The sequence below is a fragment of the Notothenia rossii genome (assembly GCF_949606895.1).
Source record: "Notothenia rossii genome assembly, chromosome: 1".
Lineage (NCBI taxonomy): Eukaryota > Metazoa > Chordata > Actinopteri > Perciformes > Nototheniidae > Notothenia > Notothenia rossii.
Genome location: NC_136912.1, coordinates 22,790,239 through 22,813,388, shown reverse-complemented (window position 1 = coordinate 22,813,388; position 23,150 = coordinate 22,790,239). Strand labels below are relative to the sequence as shown.

Here is a 23,150-nt window from a genome sequence, read left to right as displayed (position 1 = left end):
TTGCATTTTCGATTGCACCTAAAGAAAGAAACTGGAGGCAGACACCATAATTGTTAAGTATAAGTTTGTACATTGGACAGAGGTGAACACATCAGCCTTTTGGGAAGGAAAAATGCTGGGAAATGCCCCCAGTCCCTCAGCAGCACCAGAAGATCAAGAATGACAGTGGTGTCAAAAACAAAAATGCCAGTAGCTGGTGTGTGTGTTAGAAGCCAAAGGGGATGAAGTTAATCCTGGTGGGAGAAAGGAAGACAACGCTGCAATGTAGTTACTAGAGAAGAAAATGGGGGGTGTCATTGGTCAATTTGTTTAGAGAGAATTATTCTGAAGCCATTTATAATCAATGATTCAAGTAATGTGTTTAAGTAAATGAGAATAATTTATTTTCTTGTTTCCTTTTTATGTGATAGTAAAAGGTAAAATGTTCACTTTTGGACAGTTGGACTGGGTAATACATTTAATATTACTAAAGGATGACATTTAACGTATCAATAAAATGGTCATTGTAACATTTAGTTTTCTTCAACATAAGCTCATCATGTAACAACTAAACAACTGTCTGTCGGTCCATCTGTTCTTCGGCGTGTATGCATGAGGAAGCCTCGCCAGCATGTCACTCCAGGCTGCTGGGTAAATACAGAAAAGGAAAGACAATACCGCAGGCAGGGCTGAATTGTGTGCGTGCGTGCGTACGTGCGTGCGTGCGTACGTGCATGCGTGCGTGTTTCTCTTGCCTGTCTTGTCATGGATTGTAAACTGTGAATAATGACACCAGGGTGACTAAGTCATCACAACTGCAGTCCTCTTCCACACACACACACACACACACACACACACACACACACACACACACACACACACACACACACACACACACACACACACACACACACACACACACACACACACACACACACACACACACACACAAGAGATGCCTCTTTTGAATAATACAATACATAAACTCTCATTCATGATGTAAAAACATTCTTCTCAACCACAAATTGCCTTTTCTGAGGCTCAGCTGTCAAACACGCTGGAAGTGTTGTTTCAGGGAAAACAACTGACCTCCATTATTTCCTAGTAATATTAGTAAATTGTTTATGAGCTGTTTAGTTTTTTATTTTTTATTTTTCCTCCAGTTGTTTGTTTACCCCATCAAGTCGCACAAAACAACAGATGGGCTGTTAGCTTTTCTAATGAATTTCATTTGGCAGTACAAATCAGACAGAGAATGTAATGCTATATGATGGGAGTTCGCTGCACCTGTCCCTAACTTGAATGTTTTCTTTGTAATCCATCGCTTCTGGTCGGTTTGACTCAGCTGGATGAAAGATGATTTGAAAGTATGAATGATTGATAGACCAAAAGTGTGATGCAATGATTGAGTGATCAGGAGAATAGAGCAGCCGTTGATGGATGAAAGGAATTGTCTAGGAGGGAAATTGATGGAAAAGCTAAGTCTGAAAATGACAAAGGATCGTTGGGTGCCAGATTGATACATTATCCTGTAGTGAGGTTTTTTTGTAAAACGTTAGGGTTTTTAAATGGAAAGGAGGCAGTCTAGAAGGGAGGAGGCTGCTTCAGCTTATTGGGTCATGGAGTTTGTGGCAGATCAGGTCAAAGACGTGGGTGAAAAACTTTCTGACCTGCCAAGGAATATGCAGACTGACTGACACACACACACACACACACACACACACACACACACAACACACAACACACAGATGCACACACACAGATGCACAAACCCACACACACAGATCCAGACACACGTCCATGTGCTGCCACTTTCTATTTATCTATTCTATTTATTGTTGTATGGCAATGTGAGAGGCAAACAGGAAAAGGATATGATGTCACTGCCCGAGAGTTTGTGGTAACCGAGCGGTCTGGCAACACGTCCAGCGGTGGTCATTTCAGCTGTGGTGTGTGTGTCTGTGTCTACATCTTGTGTGTGTTTTGGACACTCTTCCAGGCAAATACAGCAATGAATGTGGTCATAGTGCTGAGCTGGTTCTAAAAATGCACACACACACACACACACACACACACACACACACACACACACACACACACACACACACACACACACACACACACACACACACACACACACACACACACACACACAACACACACACACACACATACACTATCTGTCATAGGCAGTGTATAGGTGTTAGAGCTGGGATTATTGACTCGTAGAGACGGAGACGGCAGCGAGCAGCGAGTGAACACACTGCTATCGGAATACGATTAATACTGTCTGGCTGATGGATTAGACTCATTACACAGGGAGCAGGGCAAAGGAGGGCGGCAGAGGGTGGAGAGGAGGGAGGATAGAGAGAATAAAGATAGAGGGAGGAGATGAGAGGGAAAAGGAAGACAATAAAAAAACAGGGGGAAAGAAGTATGGAGAGAGCAGAGGAATAAAAAGTCAGGAAGGAACTGAGATGTAAAAAGTAAAGGCTGGAAGGAATCAATGGAGGGGAAGGGGAAATCTAAGATGTGACATTACAAATCATTGATTACATTAAGTTAATTTGTGCTTAAAATATCAAAGCGTTTGAGAAAGATCAAAATCTTTAGCATTCTACTTTCTTCTGTCTGACTCTGCTCTCAAATACTAAGCCAAACAGCTTCTTGAAAGCAAAGAGATTAAACTCCAAATTGACCAGAAATAGAAGAGCGCAAAATGCAAAATGAATCCGAGTCAATCCCAAAGTAGTTATAGAGATTTTTAAGTCAATGTTAGTTAATGTGTTGGAATATCAAATCTGAAATGGAAAGCCACTTTAGTTTTTTATGGTTAATGATATAAAGATACCTGGGTACAACTATTGCACACTACTTCACAAATCGGTATATTCTTTTACACCAGCAAGTACATTGAGACTGATTAGCAAGTGAGCTACGTAGTTAAAAAAAACGTATTTCTTACAATAGACTGAGTGAGCAAACGTTTCATACAACAGTGATATTCAATTTGAGCTGCTTTCCTAGCAATAGTCTATGCAGAAATGAGGAGTTGTGTTTTCTAATATGTGACTCAGAGGAGCACAGGTGCACAGTATGATAGGCCTTTCTGCTGAGGCAGCTTTAATTCTAAATATCATCATCAGATGTTAAGAGGGAAACCATGTCTGCATTTCTGAGTGCTTCTCAGCTCTCCACATATGCAATTACTGTATTACTGCAAGCCACTGTCCATTTCTCCTCCACTGTATGTGTGTGTGTGCAACAGATGTATTCCTCACTTGTCTATAATTACACGTGTAAACATTTCTGATGATGTCATGGTCTCAGACCGCTGACTAATCTGTTCCTGGGCTGGAAAGAGACGTAATCAGTCTGGTTTTACAGTACACATGCATGTACACACGCCATACATGATCTTTATTTTTACAGCTTTGTTTTTTTACCCGCTAATCTTTCCAGATAGTTGTGATCAGTTGAGTATGCCGTTTCCTCAGCAACAAGATGCCGGTGCTACAAGTTTGGCAAGAGGCTTACAGCTGGCTTTGTTAAGAGCTCACTACAAAACGATTGGTAGCTGAATGGAAAGAGCAGGGGCTATTTATGAAGGAAATAATAAGGAGGCAGCATGTAGCATTTTTACCAAGCAATTATCTTGGCTTTCCCATCTGTATTCGGGGTTTAAGGGAAGAAACGTTGCATAATAAAAGAAATCCTTAGCAAATCAGAAAAAAGAAAATAACACAGCTGTTAGCTCACAAGCTTTTGTAAACGGAGCACTGTGTTATGTTACAACATAGTGGAGGCAACACACACACACACACACACACACACACACACACACACACACACACACACACACACCACACACACACACACACACACACACACACACACACACACACACACACACACACACACACACACACACACACACACACACACACACACACACACACACACACACACACACACACACACACACACACACCACACACACACACACACACACACACACACCTTTTTCTGGCTGATTGCCATAACGGTAGCCCGACAGGCACAAAGGGGACTTCCTCTCTGTCAAGTCAAAATGTCCCCTAGGTGTCCACCGTGGTCCAGTAACCATAGCAACCCTCTTACCTGGCATTTAAAGTATATGTGCGAGACGTGATGAGGAATAAAGGAAACAGACAATGAGCTTGGAAGAGAGGGGAGAGGGAGGACGGCTGCAGATCTGTCATTCATGAGCAAAGTCAATATTAGTTTAGAAGAGGACGATTGAAGAGAGGCTGAAAGACGACGTGTATGCGTGGGAGGCTGTGTGTGATTCTGCATAATAAGTTGGCGTCTTGAAAGGGAACATAATAAAGCATCATTTTTCTATCATGTTGTGCAAACTCTAAAAGGTCTGCCACACAAGATTTCCAGGATGCACCATCCCACTCACATTCCTTCAGATTGCCAGGTGCCAGTCCTGCCCCAGTGTGTTCAGTAATCCTGTGCATTGTCTTCAGCAAGCCTCCTCTCCTCCCTCTCCTTTCTCCCCTCATCTCCTCTCTTTTCTTTGGGAGTCTTTCTCCTCCTAATTGCTCACAGAAGTGTGATCTTCGGGGGTCCACTTCATGGCATTGCTCCCTGATTTAGCTGAAGGATCCATGCAAACACACACACACACACACACACACACACACACACACACACACACACACACACACACACACTGTCTCATTTTGGGATTTCCCATGACCATCCTGTCGTCAAAACCTAAATCTGAACTGGTTACCCTCTGCAAAGTATCTGTCTAGTATCTTCTGCATTAACATTTTCTCAGTCTGTCCATCTCTTCCTTACTTTCTCTTCCTTTTTGACTGTTTCCAGCTCCCTCTTTGCCCATTCACACATTCTTATACTTAATAGGATTAAGGTCTCCGAAAGGGATTTGAACAAGATGATTAGTTTACTGCTCTGCCAACTCTGGCCCATACTCCGCCACACACACACACACACAAACACACACACACACACACACACACACACACACACACACACACACACACACACACACACACACACACACACACACACACACACACACACGCTCCACTTGTAATATACATCCACGGGAACTCGAAGTCGGCTATAGCCAAGAAGAATCTCGTGGCAATAGGGCACGTACAAAAGAGTTTCAGAAACTGTATAACAGTAGGTGTGTGTGTGTGTGTCCAGTGTGAGAGCAGGGAAGGAGGGGAAGGATGAGGGGTGCATGTGTGAGAATTGAGTGCTGCTCTTTCATGCCCAGGTCTTCTTAGACACGCAGGCCGTCAAAAGCCCCTCTCTTAACACTGGAGACCTGACTCTATCACGCACACACACATGGACACACACACATACACACATATGCACACCCACACACACACACATCCTGGGCCACCAGAGGTGAGAAAAACAGACAAAGAGGAAGGTCAGTAGATTTGGAAAGACTACGTACACAGGATTCGGAATAATTCTGAAACCACTGTTTACATTTACTCCAAAGCTGAGGAAAACAGGCATAACTATAGTTTGATACCAACACTTGTTTGTTGAGATCAGCTGTACTGACAATAAACGCGTAATGCCTTTGGGTTACACGTGACAGGTCGCCGTCTTCTAACTTATCTTACTGCTACAGTACACTTTGTTTCTGCAGCCTTACATTAAATGTTTTCCAAAATATGTATTACCCATCCACAATAACGTAGCGTGACATTAACTTAAGGAGTAAAGTAGTACAGATGTTTTTCCAGATGTATTCAGCCTCCTTTTGGTCAGAAAGAGGCATGAGGATGGACACAGGGATACATTTCTGAAAATACAATTTTTTTCACTACATATGTTGACTAGAGATGCAATATCCTACAAGTGTGTTTAAGGCTGTTTCCACTTTGCATCATGGCTGTGTTCAACACTGTGTGCGTGTTCACGTATGTGTGCATGCTTGTTTCAGAAGGTTCTTAACTTAGCAGCGTGATATAGTTCCTGTGAGGATTTAATACCTCCGGGCCCCTTCAAACAAAAACACAGGCATTCACGCACACACACACTGGGCTCAGCAGGAGCCTCTTTTAATGAAGGTAACCTCCTGGTTTAGGCACAGGGGCAGAGGTGAGGGTTAAACTTTGGGGAAGTCCAAAAGCAAGACCATTTCCAGAGCAAAAGAAGGGAGAGAGAAAAGAGGATGTAAAAGGGAGAGGTCATCGGATAAAGGGAGTAAGAGAAGGAAAGTGGTGGGTGGGACATCAACCATTTAACCAAATATGAAATCGAATCAGGTGCCTGGCACAAAACTGAGGAGAAAATCCACTCTTAAGTCCCTCAGAAGTCAATTTCCTTACGTACTATTCTCTCTCTTTCTCTTTCTCTCCTCTCTCTCTCTCTTTCTCTCTCTCTGTGGTCTGAGTGATGAATAGGGTTGAGAGTGGCCTCCTGCACTTCCTTAAAGGCCCAGATACACTGGCCAGTCACATGAGAAGTCGCCGACACCGACTGTTGCGTCGCCAGACTCTCCTGCGTATTTGCCGACTTCGCGCACTGGAACACACCGCAAATCCGATCCGAGCACATATGAACTGCGCATGCGTGAGTGGCAATAACTTTCCTTACCAGCAGGCGGCGGTAGTGTGTTTTCAATCATTCAAAAGAGGCAACAACCGGAAGACAGAGAAGAAGAACAGACTCCGTGATATAAACAAACAACAAATCGCGTTTTTCTTCCATTTCACTTTCGCCATTGAAAACATGAACGAACAGGACGAACGGGAGGTACTGGAGCTAGCAGCCCTTGGATTCACGCTTGTGTTAAAACATTTGTTTACCTCCCTCACTTCCGTTAACGCTTCTCATGCACTGATTCGCTAGCTGAACAGCCAATCAGTGTTATCCCTTTGTCCGACTTTCCGGTGTTGAATCGGCAAGAAAAGGCGTCAGGTCGGCAGAAAAGACCGGACGGTGCGGCGCACACCACTCCGAATAGGGCGTGCCCACGCTCATGTTCGGCCTGACTCCCATTTACTGCCGATTTCGGGCCGGTGTATCTGGGCCTCAAGAGCCCCTCACTAACCAAAACTGCCAATCACATTGTGTGTGTGTGTGTGTGTGTGTGTGTGTGTGTGTGTGTGTGTGTGTGTGTGTGTGTGTGTGTGTGTGTGTGTGTGTGTGCGCGCGCGCGCGCCTGTTTGTAAGTTGTCTCTCTTGTTGTATATCACAGGGACAGAGGGACGTGTAAAAATCAATTTCCAATCATCTCAGTGCCTCGGAAGATAAATGTATATGTCAAACACACACACATAAACACACATAACTTACATACTACACTGCACCTCTTGTGCACAGCACCCATCATGTATTTTAAACCTTGTTTACCATGCATAGCTGCATTACTATAATTGTGAATGTCTATGCTCCATAGGGTACATGTCAAATGTATATGTAAACAAACTTTGGCCAACATCAGTTGATGCGTGCTGTCGTTTACAGCGAGGTCTGTGTGCGGCCTCAAACATAGACATGCAAACTGTCAAGATGTCAACTGTCACATATGACACATTAAGTTTCTACGGATTCCTACATCTGATTAGCAGACGAAGTTTATATAGACTGCAGGGTACTTTCTCTCTCTCTGTGTGTGTGTGTGTGTGTGTGTGTGTGTGTGTGTGTGTGTGTGTGTGTGTGTGTGTGTGTGTGTGTGTGTGTGTGTGTGTGTGTGTGTGTGTGTGTGTGTGTGTGTGTGTGTGTGTGTGTGTGTGTGTGTGTGTGTGTGTGTGTGTGTGTGTGTGTGTGTGTGTGTGTGTGTGTGTGTGTGTGTGTGTGTGTGTGTGTGGGGGGGGGGGGGGTGGCGGGGTTAGGGAGCACTTTCACTCTGTTTATTTAGTTTTAGAGCTCCAGCGACTAAAGGATCATGGTGGTTTTCCAACCAGCCCCCCCCCCCCCAACTCCCCCGGTCCTGTAAAAACAGTATCAGGATACACAATATTTGATTCAGACCAGCTACTCCGTGTGTGTTTGTGTGTGCGCACATTAGGAAAAGCACACACATGTTTGCGTTGTGTAAAACAGCCAAATGTAAGCCTCTCTCATCTAACGCTGTTTGAAATGTCTTCTTCCACGATAATGTTGATTGATCCCGGCAACAGAGAGCATTGAATCCTGATCTGAACTTGAGTGTGTTTTGGTGCATGTGTGTGTGTACAGGTACAGATGTTCATATGTTGTTATTAGACAGTGACAGTGACTGAGATTGATGAAACACTGGTGCCACTCTAGCGGTAATATCTCTCTTCTATCTTTAAACACAAACACATTCATATTTTGTTTTGAAGAAAAGTAGACACACTTAAGTAACTTCATAGGTCTAATAGTTTGCTGTCATATGTAGCAGTTAGTACGTGTTAAACCTTCACCTGCAGATGTTATGCTCAGTGTGTATATCCTGCTCTGTCAGCTGGCAATCAAAAGCCAATCCAATTTCACCTTCTACATGAAATAAAAGCAATAATTGTATAATTTCAGTTGGACACAAAAAGATAATCCCTTAGAACATGATTCAGATATAGAAGCAGGTGGAAACACGGAGATGGATGATAACTGCAGGACTGATTACACGATCACACGCAGGAATCTGAGGAATGTGGCTTGGCATTACCTGTTAGCCGATTAGCATGGTGGAGGTCACGCAGCCACAGCCGGGGTCAAGAGCTGGAGGGTCAGTGGTGAAAGGTCACAGAGTCCGTCTGGAACTAGTCTGTATTGGTGGCGGAAGACACACACACACACACACACACACACACACACACACACACACACATATACACACACACACACACACACTTTTTACCTACATTTGCATCTGCCTTTCTCAGCCCTCTCCTTTACATGACTTTATTTACATTTGTAAGTGTGTGTGTTACCTAATTTGTCCTTCACTAAATGAAGTTGCTATAACAACCAGGGATAGCATGTTTTTCACTTTGCTGCAGGTAGAATATTTGGTTCATGAGAGAGACACCTGTTCATGTGATTCAGTGTGTTTGTGTACACGTGAGTGAAGAGGAAAATGCATTAGCGTGTGTGTGTGTGTGTGTGTGTGTGTGTGTGTGTGTGTGTGTGTGTGTGTGTGTGTGTGTGTGTGTGTGTGTGTGTGTGTGTGTGTGTGTGTGTGTGTGTGTGTGTGTGTGTGTGTGTGTGTGTGTGTGTGTGTGTGTGTGTGTGTGTGTGTGTGTGTGTGTGTGTGTGTGTGTGTGTGTGTGTGTGTGTGTGTGTGTGTGTACAGTGTTTTTCTTTTTGTTTTTTCGCTGTTTTTTCTAGCTGCGGCTTAGTTAAAGTGGCTGAAAATTAAATCTCTGTAAACCCTATGGTACACACACACATCCATCACTCACTCCTTAAAAGCAGAGGGAGACAGGGGCGAGGGGGCGGTGTGGGAGAGTGAGAGGGGGAACAGGAAGCTCTGTGGGAAGTAGAGGTCACTAGTGCCCCCTACAGGTTGTTTAAGCATGTATAGGCTCATATACCTGAGTTGGATGGATGTTCAAAGCAGACATTTGAATTGCGTCTGCCTCCAGATACGTGGACACTTATCAGAGGCAGCGCTTTTTGTGTCACTGAGAGATAGACAGAGCCACCTGATTATATTTGCGAAGGAGTGCTCGGTGTGCAAGGAACTCAATTTTGCAGATGATCTGTCTGGCTCTGAAGTTCCCCCGCAGCATCTTGGTGATTACATCAAGCACTTGTGCTGCAAAGCAAGTGGCTTTATTGACAACTTGGCTTAACTCTCCACTCTCTTTCTCCCTTTTCTCTTGTTTCATCTCTCTGTCCAGTGATCTCAGCGAGAACCAAATTCAGGGGGTTCCACGGAAAGCCTTCAGAGGAGCTGTGGAGATCAAGAACCTGTAAGTGTCACTCCTGCAATACTTTCTGTGTATGTGTGTTTGTGTGTATGTGTGTGTATGTGTGTGTGTGGTGCATCGTTGTGTGTCCACACAAACGCTTGCACACACACATTGCTTTTCAATGTGTTTGCAAATGTGCAAAACCCCCATGTGCCTGTGCATCAATATTTCATTGTGTTAAATGTCATGTGGCTCCTGCTTGCTGTATTGACTGGCACCGCTGCTCGTTAGTAGTTGTGTGTGTGTGTGTGTGTGTGTGTGTGTGTGTGTGTGTGTGTGTGTGTGTGTGTGTGTGTGTGTGTGTGTGTGTGTGTGTGTGTGTGTGTGTGTGTGTGTGTGTGTGTGTGTGTGTGTGTGTGTGTGTGTGTGTGTGTGTGTGTGTGTGTGTGTGTGTGTGTGTGTGTGTGTTCGTAAATGTGTTTAATTGTGTGTGCTCCTGGCATTTTGGTGGTTTTCTCTTCTCTTTGTTTTGCCTCAGTCATAGTTATGATGATTGAGGATAATTGTTGGCCATTTCGCAGGTAAAGTAATTGCCCAGCACTAATTCTAGAAATATAGATTTGTTTAACTATTTGGCTTCAGCCTTGGTTTTTTTCTAAATCAGATAAAACATTTTTTTCAAATGCCTTGCAATTATTGTAAAAGGACAGGGCAGTGTGTGTGCGTGAGTGTGAGTGTGTGCATTAGCATGCGGGGGACAGCAAATGATTTACCGTCCTTATGTCTTAATTAAATTGTTTCAGCAAAGCGGTTCTGAGGAAAAAAACGGAGAGAGAAAGAGAGATAGGGAAAGGGGAAAGAGGTAAAGAGCAGCGCATACATAAAAGACGTCAGATAGAAGAGAGCAGGAAAGGGGAATGGATACATAGATACATTCATTTGTTGAGAATTCATCTCTAAAGATCAGTGAGCTCAGGTGACAGAACTAAAGCGAAAGTGGCCGGGGTACGGGGAGAGGCTGTTGATGAGTTGGCTGTCTGGCTGCAATTTTAACTGAAAATATACTGCAAGACACCTTTGCATCTTATAATTGCTTCCTTTTTTCCTTTCTCTCTTTTGTGATTGTACCAATGTGTGTGCAGCCAGTTGGACTACAACCACATCAGCTGTATTGAAGACGGAGCTTTCCGAGCGTTACGTGACCTGGAAGTGCTGTGAGTACCTGTCTATTCTGTTCACCTGCTAACATCAGCCGAGCTTCTATGAGTGATGAACATTTACAGCGGACATATAAGAAACTACTTATACACTCGTCGACCTTTGAAAGACTGCATTGCCTCAATTTGCCTGTGCAGCTCCTGAAAAAAAGAGAGTTTGATGTGATTTCAGCACGGACACTTGATGCCTGATCATCATCTTTTTAATGAATGAATTGATCACAACATCATTATTGCCACTTTTGTGACTCCTTTTCTGTCTGACTAAAAACGTGTTGATGTTCTTATTGACAGATACTTTACAACATACAATTAGGCAAATTGGTTCCATTTCAAAATGATTGATCATTTGCAGCACAAAGATGCAAAAGGACTTTGAATGTTGAGTTATGAGCTGTAAATATCACTGACATATTCATTTGGGATTTTTCCATTTAATTTCAAATGCACATTTTTTAACTGTCCAACCTATGGTTTGAAAACAAGTGTGGATACATATGTATACTGTATATATATATATATATATATATATATATATATATACAGTATAATTACTATTATTAATTAAATTCATTAATTTTGAGGCTGCTTTCAGTATAATTGCTGCCAAGGTGTTGAATAATTGCAGTGCATGTTGCATCTAAGGAATCTAAATGGCGTCGTGTTTCTGAAAATGTTGTCTTCAGCACCCTCAACAACAACAACATCAGCCGTCTGTCTGTGGCCAGTTTCAACCACATGCCGAAGCTAAGGACCTTGTAAGTGTTTGCTACACATTTTTATCCGATGGGAGGGATTTCCCTCATTAAGGCCCGTTTGTACAATTGATTGATCGATCTGTACCCTCCTCTTCCCCCCTACCTCCACCCACCCTGCTCCTCTCCCTTGTCCTCAAATCTATTATTTCCCACCCTTCTTCCCAACACCTGTGCTTGCCACTTGTCTGTACCCCCTCTTCTCTCTCCTTTATTGTAATCACCTTCACCTCCCCCCCCTCCTCTCGTCCCCAGTCGCCTGCACTCCAACAACCTGCAGTGTGACTGCAACGTGGCCTGGCTGTCAGAGTGGCTGCGACAGCGACCCCGCCTGGGTCTCTACACACAATGCATGGCCCCTCCACACTTGAGGGGGCACAACGTGGCAGAGGTGCAGAAGAAGGAGTTTGCCTGCACAGGTAGGTCCAGATGACTGTTTGCTTTGTTGTGTATTTTGTGACTTACATCTGTGTTTGCAGTGGCAAACCCATCTTTTGCTTTGTCTCGTTGCTTTTTCTTTTGCTCATGCTTTTCAAGATTGGGACGAAGGCAAGTACTCATCTTCTATTGCATGGCTTGGCTTCCAAGCACTGCACTACCTGAAATATGTACTCATCAGATTTTTCTTTACAGCACTTTATATAAAAAGACTGATGATTGTACTGTGGATAGACAAGGTCACATTTAAGGACTCTCTCACTTGCACAGTTGCTGCTTTTTCGCACTTAGATTTTTTGGCTGTCTCTATCAGCTTTAACACATTTTGCCTTGGGGATTAGCACCTAGTATTACAGTTATCCATGGATAATATTGGCCTTCTGTCTTTGTGTAGGTCACCAGTCGTCATCATCTTCCTCCTGCAGTGTGATACAGTGCCCAGAGTCCTGTACCTGCAGTAACAACATCGTAGACTGCAGAGGGAAGGGACTGACAGAAATACCCACCAACCTGCCTGAAACCATCACTGAGATGTAAGACACACATGAACACATACACACCTACTTTGATCTACATTCACATGCATGCACTCCTGCACCCAACTCTCGGTGCAGTGATATTTCTTTTGCTCTTTAACTGTGCCTCTCTCCATTTTCTTCTTTGCCTTGTTCCACCTTTAACTTTCACTACGTCTCTTTCTCTCTGTACAGTGGAATAAAACCACACATCTGTGAAATTAGAAAGCCTGGTCATGCAGATCTTTCCTGCTTAAGAACATAATGAAGGAATGAGGGAGAAAGAACCAAAAGATTAATGTGAAGGACAAGACTAATCATATCTCTATCTAAAGGGGGCATCAAGAAGATAGCTGGCAGATTTAAAGTGACAAAGTACCCAAAAGGAGGACTGTACACGTGACTTGAGCGAGACTGCTGTGAAACTTTCTGGCAAAATCCTGGACTATTGAATATTTATTTACTATGTTTTATCATTTAAAGGAATTGGGTTTAGCTAAAGCATGTAAAGAACGCAAACAAAGCTTTTAATTGACAATGTTCAAATACTTTATCATTGAAGTGGTAAGCATTGAGAGATGTGTGTTTATGAAGACTTAAGCTGAACTTGTCTCAAATTCCTTTAGACTTGACCGGATAATACTTTAAGATTTTATGTGGATTTGAGAATTGACTTGATGCTTTGACCAGACTTGTGATTTGACTTATAGTTTAATGATTTTATTCTGACATGTACTTTTTTTAGACCTTTTGTGATGATTTTTCAGGCCTTGGCTCAATTTAAGACTTCACAAATGAATTGCACTCATATCTATTCACTTGACAGAATACAATACAAAACAAAAAGAAAACAGATACATTACAAAACAATGAAATACAATCCTCCTGTGTGTTGGGTCAAAGATGTTAGTATTAAAGAAAGGACTGGAGAGAAGCTAAACGGCAGAGAACAACAAATGAAAAACAAACTCATTTTAGGGAAATGTTTCCAAATCGAATGGTTGATTTGCAAATCATGTTCCACCGTCTTCTTCTCACAGTGACTGAACACGTGAAATGTTTGGAGAATGGGTGTTTGGGTCTCTTTTCTCTTTTGTTTGACTCTCTCTCTCTCTCTCTCTCTCTCTCTCTCTCTCTCTCTCTCTCTCTCTCTCTCTCTCTCTCTCTCATGGCTCTCAGGCTTGGTTTGTTTAGGCCCGACTGATGCAGAGTCAGACTGGCACTTAATGGAACATTGCCCAGATAGTTAAGGCCCTGTGTTTGTGTGTCTTTCTGACTGCACGCATGTTAAGAGGGTAAAAGATCAGAGACATTTGACTTTTTGGCATCTGTCTTCAAAGCGCTTTATCTGGGAAATGTTCCACTTCAGCCCGAGCCCCCGGGAATGAGCAGCAGAGAGAGATAGAGCAGAGATAGCCCTGTGATAAGCAAATGTTAATGTCGCTCCTCAATGGCCCGTGTGTATGTTTCTGGTTCCAGACGACTGGAGCAGAACGCCATCAAGGTGATCCCAGCTGGAGCCTTTTCTCCTTATAAGAAGCTGCGCAGGATGTGAGTAGATGAAGAGATTCATGTATTTTGCACCCTGTCAACCAAAAACTTCTGTTCCTGCCCTGATTGTGTTGACCTCCATGTTTAACTTTTTTTTCCCTCTCTCCCTCGCTGTCTCTTGTTTCTTTTTTCTGGCTCTGTTCTTCACAGTGACTTGAGTAACAACCAGATTTCCGAGTTAGCCTCAGACGCCTTCCAAGGTCTGCGCTCCCTCAACTCTCTGTGAGTACTGAGTGATGTTTGTATCTAGGATGCAGTTTTAACAAAACACCACAATATGGCCTTTCCTCAGGAGGAATACATACCACTTAAAGCACACGTTAGAGTTCTTTTGTTGCAGAATCGGATGCTAAAACCATTAAAACAGAGTTTCGAATAATGTTAATGCCTTTATGGTTTTATTAACTTAACATTTATTTTCCCATCTCGTCCTCAAATCCTTCTGAAATTTAAAAAAGAGATTAACAGTTATAAAAAGACATTAAGCACAGATTTGTTTTTGAACACCTGACTGTTCATGTTTCTTACCCTGTTGAATTGTTCCTCTTATTATTATGGCTGGCAATATTGGCCAAATCTAAAGGCAACATTTCCAAAATTACGATAACTCAAACAACCCTTTATTGTTGCCTTATTTGTGCCGTATTATAGAGACATTTGAGATGCACTTTGAGAAGAACATCCTAATCTCAGGTCGGACTTTGCGTGTGAAAGTATGTTAAAGCATACACAGAGACGAGGGGGAGTGAGGGATGTAGTGTTATTTCATAAAGGAGTTATATTAAGGTCTCGTCTCTCCAAAGTCAATAATTCATAAACGCTGAATTGCTGAATGGAGGCTTCTGCCACCTCATTACACATTCACCACAGAGAGAATGGGACACACACATCATGCTGACACACTACATAAGTATGATTTTCACATTATAAACTGCACTGTGTTTTCATTTTGTGTGTCAGGGTTTGGTTAGCGAGGACGTAAATGAGCCATCGATTCTGTCTGTGCATGGGTGTGTGTGCTTGGGCAGTGCACGCAAAACAGTATGTGCTAATGTGTGTGTGAGACATAAATGAAGTGCATCGTGTGTTTCCCAACCACAGGTCTCTCAGGGACAGCCACTCAGCACAATGAAATATAAGCCAATCGAAAACACATGTTTTTAGACTGCCTGCAAACACAGCTCAACTCAGCGTGGAGTGTAAAGATGACTGATAGCTCTTCCTGTGTGTGTGTGTGTGTGTGTGTGTGTGTGTGTGTGTGTGTGTGTGTGTGTGTGTGTGTGTGTGTGTGTGTGTGTGTGTGTGTGTGTGTGTGTGTGTGTGTGTGTGTGTGTGTGTGTGTGTGTGTGTGTGTGTGTGTGTGTGTGTGTGTGTGTGTGTGTGTGTGTGTGTGTGTGTGTGTGTGAATGCGAATGCGTCCAAGGTATTTGTTGGGCAAGGCAGTGGCAGTCTCAGCCTTGACCTGTTTGTGTATGTAATCTGATGTATTTATAAAAAGCTTTTCTCTGATAACAACGTGCATTGCTCACAGTGGAGCCAGATTTATGGGGGAGTTTTTTTATTGTGACATTTAGATGAAAACTGTTCAGAACTAGTTATACTTTATGTCAGTGTTGTTAACATAACGTCTATCAGGTGTTAGCGCAAAGGCATAGAGTTTTTACGGGTTGGCATGTGGAAGACAAATGAGAAAAAAAGGAAGGTTTTCAAGGTCTTATCATGTCAGCTCAAAGCTAAAAAGCCAAAGACCCACTCCTTAAAGTTTTGTACTGCATTCACGTCATGTTGGCAGAAATGAATAAACTGTTCAACTGTGTTAAAGCCTTTATCAAAGATGTTTACATAGGCAGTAACAACAGATAAATAGCCTGCATTTGTTTTTTTTATCTTGAAAATCTTTAAACATTTTTGGTGAAACCAGAACATTTTCATTATTGTTAATATCAGATTTGAATAAGAATGTAACAAGTGGCAATTTGCTGCAGATTTAGGCATTTCATGTGAGGAAGTATTGTAATAAGACATTCTTCACACCTTAATTACAGCCTTTATTCCCACAGGCTGTTTGCAATTATAGCCTGCGAGAATTTGACATTAATGCGGCATTCACTGCTACACTGTCAAATATTTACAGGAGCCACATTTGTAAGCACTAACAAAATATGAATGTAATGCTGGATAAAAGGTACTTAAATATCTGCTGGTAACAGAAAGTAGTGCAAAAAAAGTTTTTCAGTGTATGCCGGGTGTTGATATTAACATTATTACTGCACAGTATGTGTGTTCTTATTCATAACTTATTAATGCAGTGTTTGTGCTCCACAGGGTGTTATACGGGAACAAGATCACTGAGATTTCCAAAGCACTGTTTGAGGGACTTTTTTCTCTGCAGCTATTGTGAGTAGACACACACACACACACACACACACACACACACACACACACACACACACACACACACACAGTAGCGGGTAGCATCTCATTGATATTCTGCTGAAAAGTGCCTACCTTAAACACTGTCATCAGAGTGGAGACATTGTGATTGAAAGCCATGACCTGTAACATTTTAAACACTCATTGAAGAATGATAACAGGATAAACTGTCATTCCCCACCTCTCTCACTCTCTCACTCTCTCACTCTCTCTTCAGGTTACTGAATGCTAATAAGATAGCGTGTCTGCGTGTGGATGCATTTCAGGACCTCCACAACCTCAACCTTCTCTCACTATATGACAACAAGCTCCAAACCATCGCCAAAGGGACCTTCTCATCACTAAGAGCCATACAAACGCTGTACGTACACACATACACACACACGCGCACACACACACGCACACACACACACACACAAACACACACACACACACACACACACACACACACACACACACACACACACACACACACACGCAGCTCAGTCTAGTGGTAAGGTGTCACATTCTAAGCAGTACTGAAGATATAATAAAAACGTACAACTATAGACAAAAACAAAATGGGTTATGTTTTCATTTGAAGCATCACAGAAAAAAAAGGATCTGTACAAAATATGTTTGTTATCACCAAACATTTATTTTGATTATCTTCAAATCAGTTAGATAGCCTACTGTGTAAGAAAGTGTCCGTCTCCCTATTTCAATTACGTTTTTTTCCCTTTAAGAACAGTCTCCATTTAAAAGACAAGTCCACAATGTATGCTTAAGAATCTTGACAGTTAATTTATTTTTATATAATGTGTGTTCTGACAGCTTACTTGTGTGTCTGTGTGTGTCATCAGTCACTTAGCCCAGAACCCGTTTATCTGTGACTGCCATCTGAAGTGGCTGGCAGACTACCTGCAGGACAATCCCATCGAGACGAGCGGCGCCCGCTGCACCAGCCCCCGACGCCTCGCCAACAAACGAATCGGACAAATCAAGAGCAAGAAGTTCCGCTGCTCAGGTATAAACAAATGTGGCATCGCAAAACACATTGATCTTTTTAGATAATTGATTATTGCTGTTTCTGATTATTCACACATAATTACAGACACACAATTAGGGTTGTCCCTGACTAATGTAGTCCTCCAAGACAAACGATTTTGTCAACTAATGGATCAGTGGATTTAATCAACAGAGAATCATACCAAAGCACTACTTAAAAGCTTTCTTTATGTGTCTCTTGGAAATAAGTCTTTCAGCATGAAAAAAGCGTAACAAATTATAAGAGCGACAGAGTGGGGGCAGCCCTATATAATATCCAGATTGATTTACATTCCTGTGTTTTCATTCTGTGTTTTCCAGCTGGGATTTTCCCTCAGCCTCTCTTTACTAACCTCAACTCCCTGTTTTCAGCATTTTCTGGCATCTCTCTTTCTGAGTTAACCACATAAACACACTTATACACACACACACACACACACACACACACACACACACACACACACACACACACACACACATACACACACAGAGTAAGTACTTTCTTTAAGACAAGCCTTTCATTATTTAGTTGTTTTTTTTCATTTTCTCTCTTTCTCTGTCTCTGCCCTCTCCATTAGCTAGAGAACAGTATTTCATCCCAGGTACTGTACTTCGAGCATGTGTGTGTGATCTTGGGTGTGTGTGCGTAAGACACTCGTTGGTCCATCACGGCTGATGCTGCACACTCACACACTCTGAACACTTGTTTGAGTGACTTGCCTTGACTGACACCTTTTGAATGCCATGACAATTTATTTGAATGGTCTAACATACATCATAATGCATCACGTTTACCCAGGCACCTGATAATCACGCTCTTGCCCTTGCTCTAGGTTTAGGATTTTTTGGGGGGATTTTTGGGCATCTTCACGATAACAGGTGGAAAATAATTGAGTTAATAAACTTAGGCCGATGTCAGCTTAGCACTACATAGTATAATCTGTATAAATCAAAGTCTATTGGTCCAGCAATTACAGAGACTATATTTGATACCAGTCCTCCCCACTTCTTACTACATTTAATGATAGCTAATGTATGAGTGTGTGTCCGCGAGCATCTGTGTCTGTTTCACCCACTGCAGAACATCAAAAGGTCACTCAGTTACCATGCACAGAGGGTTGCTGGGAAATATGTAAATCAGAAATGCATATGAGATCAGTAGCAGGGCTAAAGGCGGTCATTACCACAGCAGCACACAGAGGGGGTGTGTGTGTGTGTGTGTGTGTGTGTGTGTGTGTGTGTGTGTGTGTGTGTGTGTGTGTGTGTGTGTGTGTGTGTGTGTGTGTGTGTGTGTGTGTGTGTGTGTGTGTGTGTGTGTGTGTGTGTGTGTGTGTGTGTGTGTGTGTGTGTGTGTGTGTGTGTGTGTGTGTGTGTGTGTGTGTGTGTGTGTGTGTGTGTGTGTGTGTGTACTCGCTGCATCCATTAACTCACATAGGTGGGGGCATAGGTTTCAAAGCCCAAATACTACAAAGCTGAATAATTTAAGACATTGCAGTTGAAAAGTTGATTTATACATGTTTTATTCTGTGAAACAACCCGGTATCGCACCTTGTATCAGCTCATCTTCAATCCCCTAGCCCAATTGCATCATGTCCTCTATTACAAGGGATATTATTTTTGATCCTACCTTAATTGGTATAAACACAATTATTTCATTCCAGTTTCCTCCCTGTTAAAAAAATACACAAAAAAGAAATGTGCTTTGCGTTTCGAATTCTTTGAAGCTGGCTAAATGTTATTGTTTATAGGCATGGCACATTTATGTGTGCTTTTCGTATCCTCCCCAAACCAATCAGTTGTTTGAATCAGTTGTGCTTCAAGCTAAGGAGCCCAGGATGTGTGTTGGATGAAGGCACCCACCAAAAGTCATGTTATTACAGCACGATTCTCACTATTCACGAGTCATTACCCCTTTAAATGAAACACTGCCTGAGGACTAAACACGAAAAAAGCACAGAATTGTGTTCTCGGTTTCATCCCCTTTTCCCGCCTCTTGTTCAAATAAACAAGTTAAATCTTCTTCTTTCTCCTACTGCCTCTCTCACACACTCAGGAGTACATCAACATGTCGGCTGTAAGTAACACACACACAAACACACGCAAAATTGCGTCATCTCCGAGTCCCCTGTCCCCTGTTCCAGCCACTGACCTTTGACCTCTACCACCCAAAGTGTCCTTTGACCCCTATGTGACTCCTTTACTTGTTTACAAACAACACAATTCCCAAGACCTAGACCCATTTTATTACTCAATGGTTCATATATGTATTATCTTCATTTGTGTGTGTGACGATGTGTGTGTGTGTCCATGTTTGATGATAAACATGTATGTGTGTGTTCCTAGAAGTCAGTGCTTCTGTACATTCTTCAATGCTGCTGTAACTCTCCTCCCACTCCCCTCTAGCTGCTGCTCGGTTCCTGCTCCCCTCTGTGATGTCTGACAGTTTAGATGTCTTTAAATATTGCTGTCCAGTTCCCTTGCTTTTTCTTGAATCTACGTTCCACCCTGTCTGATCTCTTCCTCCTCCTTATTGTTGCTCCCCTTCTAACTTCAATATAAGGGATTCATTTCCTCAAGCCTGCTCCTCAGCTGTCGCCCCCTTATGGTTTCCTCTTCATATCCTTAATGTAAACTTACCTTCTCTTTGCATGTCCTTTTCCCTCTTCTCCTCTCCATTTTCTCACCACTCTCCTCTTCCCTTCCTTTCATACCTCTTGTTCTCCTCCTCTCCTCTAATTATCCTCCTCCAACACTCTCATCTTCCTCTTTCTCAACTTAACCTCGTCCTCTCCGTCTCCCTTGCTCCCTCTGTCCTTCCCGCCCCCGTGATCCAGCGGAGGAGCAGTCAGTCTGCAGGTTGTTCCTTTGTGCTTGATCTAACCATGTGGCTGCAAGGTTCCTAAAGTGGAACATGGTTCCGTCAAGCACCATGGAACGGCCCTGCAAAACCCTACAGCATGGCCGAGACGCAAGACACATTAATCTCCTGTCATCCCTTGTTGTGTGTGTGTGTGTGTGTGTGTGTGTGTGTGTGTGTGTGTGTGTGTGTGTGTGTGTGTGTGTGTGTGTGTGTGTGTGTGTGTGTGTGTGTGTGTGTGTGTGTGTGTGTGTGTGTGTGTGTGTGTGTGTGTGTGTGTGTGTGTGTGTGTGTGTGTGTGTGTGTGTGTGTGTGTGCGCGTGTGCGTGTGCGTGCGTGCGTGCGTGCATTTTACTACTATGATCGCAATGATTGATGCTGTCTTGTTTGTGCTGTGGTTTCTAACTCTAACAGTTGCTTTGTAGTCTGATGGGACTGTAAAAAGAAACTACGTTTGTGTGGAAGCGTTGTGACATTTATTTTCAGTGTGTGTGTTTTGTAATCGTGGCTCCGTTTTGGTTTTGATACAAATGCAGTATTTTCAAGTATACAGTAGCTCATGGGGAATGTTGCATACACTTATGAACGCCAACGTTTTTTGAACATGTTTGGATCTTTTTGACAATTTTGAAAACAAAAGCAGCCAAACCCCTCTGCACTGTTTTGAAGTTCTTCCTTTGTATCGCAACTGTCACTCCAGCCATGTGCTGTGTTTATGTTGGAACATACCAGAAAACGCTGGGATTCGACTCTTGCACGATGAGGGCACTCGGTGACGTTGTGATTGTGATTGTGATCAGGTACTGAAGATTACCGCAGTAAGCTTGGAGGGGACTGCTTCGCCGACTTGGCCTGCCCAGAGAAGTGCCGCTGTGAGGGCACCACGGTGGACTGCTCCAACCAGAAACTCACCAAAATACCAGATCACATCCCCCAGTACACCGCCGAACTGTGAGTCACGCTGTAGCTTTCTACTACAAAGTCTATCTGTGTGTGGTATAGAGGGAACCTTGCTTCAACCTCGATCTCCTCCCTCCTCCTCTTCTGTCTCCGTTTGTTCTGTTGTTCTCTCTTTTTGTCTCTGACCACCTCTTCTCTTCTCTGTTCTTAGGCGTCTGAACAACAATGAATTCACTGTGCTCGAGGCGACAGGGATCTTCAAAAAGTTGCCTCAGCTGAGAAAGATGTGAGTCACACATTTTGCAAACATAGCGGGAACAAAGAGTCACATGTGGTTGTCAGAAACAGTACTCAGGTTACACAGAGAAAGCTGTGATTGTAATCGGGTTTTTACACAGAAATCAAATTGAACCATGTGCATTTGTCTATATTTACCCTACTCCCTCTAACTGGTACTCGATTCCCTATTGCTGTTTTTATCCTCCTCAGGCTCTCTCTTCATTTTTTAACTCTTTTCTCTTTTACTGTCTTCTTAACTTTCCTTGCAGTAACCTGAGCAATAACCGTATCACTGACATAGAGGAGGGGACATTTGAAGGAGCCTCCGGGGTCAACGAGTTGATCCTGACCTCCAACAGACTGGAGAACGTACACCACCTCATGCTGAAGGGACTCGGTGGCCTCCGCACACTGTGGGTATACACACACACACACACACACACACACACACACACACACACACACACACACACACACACACTACAGTTATTTAATGCAGACGCACTCACATGATCTTATAAATGATGTGTGCAGAATTCAAATTTGACCGCACAAAAACATGTAAAACAAACACGTGAGCATTCATAATTCACAGACTTGTATTATCATGAAAATAATATATATATATTTCAAAGTAGGAAATTAAATCCTTTGTGTGTCACTCTGTGTCTGTGTGTGAGCAGTATGCTGAGGAGTAATCGTATCAGCTGTGTGAGTAACAGCAGTTTTGTGGGATTGAGCTCCGTTCGTCTGCTGTCGCTCTACGACAACCAGATCACCTCCATGAACCCTGGAGCCTTCGACACATTGCACTCCCTGTCCACACTGTGAGTACACACACACACACACACACACACACACACACACACACACACACACACACACACACACACACACACACACACACACACACACACACACACACACACACACACACACACACACACACACACACACACACACACACACACAGGAATCTGTGATTTTTGTTATTCAGCATACTTTGTTATTTCTCATCTAATTTCTTTTATGGATTCAAATGTTTTTGGACATCTCTTTGAAAAAACTAATTTCACTTGTGAGTTTGAGTTATTTTCTTTATTTAAAAAATATTTAGACAAACATTTAAAGTAGAAGATTGTTGCAGTGGAAGAGTATGGGGCAGGTGAACAGGAAATGAATAGAAAATTATCACACTCGAAACAATGGATATACACATTTCACTAAAAAGTGGGCACAAATCCAAAGCTTACACTGTTTAATACTGTATAATATGGATTCAACAAGAACAGATAATATCCACGGCTGCAAAGATGTCTGGGAAACACCAA

The 23,150-nt window shown here is 42.8% G+C and overlaps 1 protein-coding gene across 5 annotated transcripts in view; it reads left to right on the top strand.

Annotated features, from left to right (window-relative positions):
• Positions 1–23,150, top strand: part of slit2 (slit homolog 2) — a 93,293-nt gene that overhangs the window by 45,363 nt on the left and 24,780 nt on the right. For 4 of the 5 annotated variants that reach the window (XM_079672597.1, XM_079672595.1, XM_079672599.1 and 1 more), the window contains 15 exons: positions 9,837–9,908; positions 10,991–11,062; positions 11,752–11,823; positions 12,076–12,239; positions 12,653–12,791; positions 14,253–14,324; positions 14,475–14,546; positions 16,650–16,721; positions 16,975–17,118; positions 17,600–17,763; positions 18,362–18,385; positions 21,441–21,591; positions 21,752–21,826; positions 22,089–22,232; positions 22,503–22,646. In XM_079672597.1, coding sequence (XP_079528723.1) covers positions 9,837–9,908; positions 10,991–11,062; positions 11,752–11,823; positions 12,076–12,239; positions 12,653–12,791; positions 14,253–14,324; positions 14,475–14,546; positions 16,650–16,721; positions 16,975–17,118; positions 17,600–17,763; positions 18,362–18,385; positions 21,441–21,591; positions 21,752–21,826; positions 22,089–22,232; positions 22,503–22,646 — 1,581 coding nt within the window. The remainder of the gene's footprint in view (positions 1–9,836; positions 9,909–10,990; positions 11,063–11,751; positions 11,824–12,075; positions 12,240–12,652; positions 12,792–14,252; positions 14,325–14,474; positions 14,547–16,649; positions 16,722–16,974; positions 17,119–17,599; positions 17,764–18,361; positions 18,386–21,440; positions 21,592–21,751; positions 21,827–22,088; positions 22,233–22,502; positions 22,647–23,150) is intronic. The other variant, XM_079672596.1, reaches the window with a different exon arrangement.